A 5,415-nucleotide genomic window follows, 5' to 3' on the forward strand; every position below is an offset into this window, starting at 1 on the left:
TATTTATTTTAAATTTTTATAATATATTAAAAATACAGATAGAATAAAGTAAAATATACCCTAATAAATCAATATTCTATCTTATTTATAGACAAATTTACACTCTACTTTACCCTACTCTTTTTGCCGAGGATAAAGTAGACAACCCTAATCAAATAGATTAGTCCAAATTAAATATCAGCGACTAAGATATATATTACCAGCCCTAGTCCTCCCCCACTCCTCATTACTTCACTCGTGTTTCTTCTTCAACACACACTCTTCACTCTTCTCTTTCTTCATCGCCATCCATGGCTCCCCCCTCACTCTCTCAATCTGAAAAAACTGAACAACAACTGCCACCTCATCACCACCACCTCCAAGACCTCCTCAACGCCGCCCGCCCTTTCCTCCGCCGGGAGCTACACTCTGTTGACAACAACCTCCCGTCGTTGTTTGACCTACTCTGCTCCGTCAGCGCCGGCGAGTGCTGGCACAAGCATGGCAGCTTCCTCGACCACCTCACCGATGTCCACCGCATCCTCAAGCTCTGGAAGGCACCGGACTCCGTCTGCCTCTGCGGCCTCTTCCACTCAGCATACTCCAACTCCTACGTCAACCTCGCCATCTTCGACCCTTCCACCGGCCGCGACGTCGTTCGCGGCCACGTCGGCGACGAAGCCGAGCGCCTCATCCATCTCTTCTGCATCGTTCCAAGGCAGCCGCTCATCCACGACGACCTCCTCTTTCGTTACTCCGACGAAGAACTCGTCGACCACCTCCGCGAATCAGAGATCTCACTCAACAACGCCAAGGAGAAAGGAATCTTCAACGGAGAAGAACACTGGAGGAAGAAGGTGCAGGGAATCGTTCCGGCGGAGGGAGTTATCGTGAAGCATATCCGTACGGGGGAGGACGTTAGGGTTTCGAGGAGAGCGGTAGCGATTTTCCTGATGTTAACAATGGCGGACTTCTGCGACCAGTGGTTCGGTTTCCAGGACACGCTTTTCGAGAACGACGACGGCCGCCTCGAGTTTTCCGGGAACAATTGCGAGGCTCTATGGCCCGGAGACGGAAAGCCCGGGCTTTGGTTCAGCTCGATTTCGAGAATGGGCGCAGTTTATAACCTAATTTGGAGGGAGGAAGAAATTTTTATGTTGGAAAATAAAAAAAGTAAAACTGATTATGATTTTCATTTTGATAGGGACGAGCACGTTGAGCTGGTTGTGCCACCGGTTTTCGATAACTGCACGAAGGTTGTGGCGGCGGAAGATGGGATAGCGGCGAGGGAGTTGTACTGGGATGCCGTGTGCGGCAAGAAAGAGGGTTTGGAGAGGAAGGAGGAGTTGTTGTTGGGGTCTATAGAGAAGAATCCGTTTGCAGGTGAGCCGTACGTGGTGCTGAGTCAGGTGTACCTCACCGAGGGGAGGTTCGAGGAGGCGGAGAAGGCGGCGGAGACAGGGCTGAAATTGCTGCTGGAGTGGGGGTGCCCTTGGGATAAGAGGACTTCATGGGAAGGTTGGGTTGCTTGGGTTAGGGTCTTGCTTTTGAAGGCTATGGAGAAATCTTGGCCTAACACGGGCTTCGGTATTCTCAACTTGGGCCTTGTAAAGTAAAATGTGTCCATGGCTACTGCCTACTGGTATAAAGATAGTTAACATAGTTTTGTCACATTTTTATTTTTAATATTGGATTAAGAGTGGTATTTATTTGAATTGTGATCTATTATAGTATTTTTTAAAATATGGGACGATTTAATTTAGAAAGTATAAATCGGACCGTCTGATTGTTAAAATATACAGAAATTATAGAAATTAGACCGTTATACAAATTGGACAGTCCAATTTATTTCAATTTGTATTTAAAAAATAAAAAAAATTTAGAATACACAAATTGGACCAAAGTTTTAAAATTTTTTAAACATAAATTGGAGGTCCAATTTGTATTCCTCCGATAATTTTAAAAAATACTAAAAATTACAATATTAAGATATATCACTCATCCTACTTCTATATATAAATTTTTTAGCTAGTTTTGTAGTTAATAAAAATAGAATAATTAGCCATTTTTGTATCTGAATTTGATAAAATAAGATTTCAATATTTTGTTTTTAATAAAATAAACTTTTAAATATTAGTTTCATTTGATAAAATGAACTAATTATTAACGAACCCCTCTAAACATTTAAATTATTTTGTCAAATAAAACTGATATTTTGTAGTTTATTTAGTTAAAAACAAAAATTAGAGTTTGTTTTATTAAAATTAAAATTTTATTTAAGATCAAAATAATTATTTGTTCCTAAAACTATGAGCTGAAATATGGTTAAATAATTTAATAAGTTTGATACACCGTTAAATAGAGTATATGTTTATATTGAGCTATTTGTTTGCTTCCATCTTAGGCTATTCTAATCTTATCGAACTCGTTTGTTGGATGTGTACGAAAGAAATGTTATGGTTTAAAGCGAGCCTTCATTCAATGCAGAGCAATAATTCATGGAAAATGACTCCACGTGAACAGATCTGAAACTGAAAGCTTTTGCCTCCATCAGCAATGCTGCAGTGGAGAATATGACAATGCATGGCAGGAATAACAATTCCTCATAATAAAGATAGGAAAATTTCGTATAGTCAGAGAATTTGTCTTGACTCATTTCTTATCGACGAGTTATTTCGTATTTACCATTTTCGCCTTGTGCTTCCATTGAAATGCTAAACAAGTGTTGATAGTTTGGATGATTGGTTTCTTTTTAATTTGTTTTAGATGTTACTTTCTTGTTAGTATGATATGAACTCTTTAAATAACTATTTCACTCTACTTCTTGAACCAGTATTATCTCTCTTGGTTATGGTTTAAAAAAAAAAATTATCAGTACACTAAAAATAAGTGATAACAAATAATAAAAATTAATTTTTAAATAGTTAATAACTAAAAAAAATTGGCTCTGTTTAAATTTGTTGTCAAATTAGTTATTATATATTTATATATATTTTATTTTTTATATTTTTAAAATGTATTTTATATTTTATACTAATTGAAATACATAGAAATACATAGAAATCTATGGAAGTGTCTAGATGCCTTTAAAATGTGAAAATGACATGTGACTATGGCCTATATGTACATGCAAATAATGACTAAATAATTGCATTTTGTGGGGACTATGGCTTTTATGAGTCATGACTTCTCCGTTATTTGATTTAAAGAGCTCAAGAGCTAATTGTATTACGTTTGTCTAATTTGAACCACTCCAAATTTTTTGATATAATTGATCATAACAACCACAAAACTTTAATGTTTCACCTCATGGTTGATCTTATGACATCTTTTTTGCATTCCATCTGCACCTTTCTTTGCTCAAGTTGGTTTATTTTCCTCCTAATAATTGTGGACCTGATTTCAAAATGTATGCTTTTTAAATCAGTATCAACAATATAATCAATTGATGAGACACATTTAACCACACACTTATTAGGAGCTCATCTTATTCCAATGACCATGACATGTCATGTTCTTCACATTATGCTGATAATGGAGACCATTACAGTCAAGCCCATCATCATTGAAAATTTGTGAACATTATGGACTATGATTCAGAGAGATGGGAATTTCTTGAGTTAGAGGACTCATTCCTATATGCTTTCAGAGTAAATAAAAAGACTTACTCTTTCTAATCAATTTATGTCATATATGCTAAACTGACTTTGTTGTAAATATCTATTAACTAATAGATGAGTACAAGAGTTATAATTTGCACCGAAAGCACCTAAAATTTTTCCTGGGTGTAGTGATTGTTGGACTAAAGTTTTGTAAAGGGAGGTGGAAATGACCGTGAAGTGTGAACTTTGATTAGGAGAGAAAATGGAAGTATATAAAAATCAGGAGTTATTTAGAAATTTGGATTCTGGATATTTGGATAATTTTAGGGGTGTATGCGGATCGGATCGAATCGGATATAGCAAAAAATTCTATCTGATTCGTACAATTTTCATCGGATCGGATATGATATCCGTGTTTTTTTAGTGTCAGATCCGATCCAATCTGATTCGATCCGCAGATCGAATCGGATCGAATATCGGGTATATCCGCATACTTGAACCTTCTTTTTTCAATCATATTTCTGTGTAAAAGAAATTCAATAAAAATATTTCTTTCACACTTTTAAACTTATTTATTTCTAAATAACAAAAGTAAAATAAAACAATATATGAATAATAATTACTAACTAAAACATACAAACAAGTAAACATAATACCAAATATATATATTTACATTTTTTAATTATTATTGTGCGGATCTGCAGATCTGCGTATTGGATATGCGGATGCAGAACAGATATCCGCGATTCGATCCGTAAAGAGTGTGGATCGGATCCTATCCAATCCGATCAGACTGCGGATCGGATCGTATTCGCAATTTTCGGATCAGATGCAAATATTTACCGCAAATTTGCAGATACGATCCGATCAATGAACATCTCTAGATAATTTGATGGTTGAGAATTGCACATATATGAATTTTGTGGAGAGTTGGAATTTGGCATGTAATAGACAGAATTAAAATTAAATTGATTTGGATTTATTGTGTCACAAAGTAGAAGAGAGAAATTTGCATCATATCTGATATCACTCTATTAATGAGTGAGAGAAGCAAAACTTCGATGTTCAAAGTGGGACTCGTCCCTTTACTATTCATGGAGGGAGAGAAGGAATGCTTTCCCTCAATGGACAAGGACAGTCCCATCTGAGAGGAAAAGTTATTGGCAGTGAAAATCAGCCAGGATCTTTAGATGTTGAATTGGGACAAAACCATATCCTTGATCTTTAATGTTGTTGGACTTGATCACTTGGTGGCAATGACATCTGATTTTCTCTCAGGACTAAATGCTTTATAAGATTCCATAAGCTTAACCAGTGAAAAATTAAATGGAAGGCTAAGATTTAAGCTTTTTCTTTTCATATACAATGTAATATTTTAACAATTCCTTATTTTCTTTAAACTTGGTGAATTGTACTGTGGCTGGATTGAGTCAAGGAGAATGTTGGGAACCAAGCAACTATATTTAAAAGTGTAATTTTATAAACTTTTTTTTTTGGTCGTGGGTAACTTTAAAATTTTAAGATTCCAAATACTATCAAGGTCTAGAATTCCTATTGGCCCACTGAAGTCATAACAATGATTATATTGCCTTTAACAGTGATTTTCAATGAATAAGACTCTACACATTAATATATGGATTTATCTAACAAGTATCATGAAAAACACTATGAAGACTCAAATTTGAAACAAAAGATCTTTATTGGATAGGAGAGACTTGAATTTAGGTGGAATACCCTACTCAGAAAACATGCACATATAGACCAAATGCTAATTTATAAGAAGGCTTCCACAATGAAAAGGAGTATTATTTGCCAATTACAACAGAAGATAATA

General features: G+C 35.7%; 1 protein-coding gene across 1 annotated transcript; it reads left to right on the top strand.

Moving 5' to 3' along the window:
• The first annotated feature begins 214 nt into the window (after nucleotides 1-214).
• Nucleotides 215-2,696, top strand: LOC107475966 (uncharacterized). Its single transcript, XM_016095676.3, has 2 exons — nucleotides 215-1,621; nucleotides 2,467-2,696. The coding sequence occupies exon 1, from the start codon at nucleotides 291-293 to the stop codon at nucleotides 1,593-1,595; it is 1,305 nt and encodes a 434-aa protein (XP_015951162.1). The 5' UTR covers nucleotides 215-290; the 3' UTR covers nucleotides 1,596-1,621; nucleotides 2,467-2,696.
• Nucleotides 2,697-5,415: the final 2,719 nt, after the last annotated feature.

The sequence above is a fragment of the Arachis duranensis genome, chromosome 2, assembly GCF_000817695.3.
Source record: "Arachis duranensis cultivar V14167 chromosome 2, aradu.V14167.gnm2.J7QH, whole genome shotgun sequence".
NCBI lineage: Eukaryota > Viridiplantae > Streptophyta > Magnoliopsida > Fabales > Fabaceae > Arachis > Arachis duranensis.

Bases quoted from the DNA above. Each gene is read 5' to 3' on its own strand.
- LOC107475966 (XM_016095676.3), top strand. From the start codon at position 291: ATGGCTCCCCCCTCACTCTCTCAATCTGAAAAAACTGAACAACAACTG.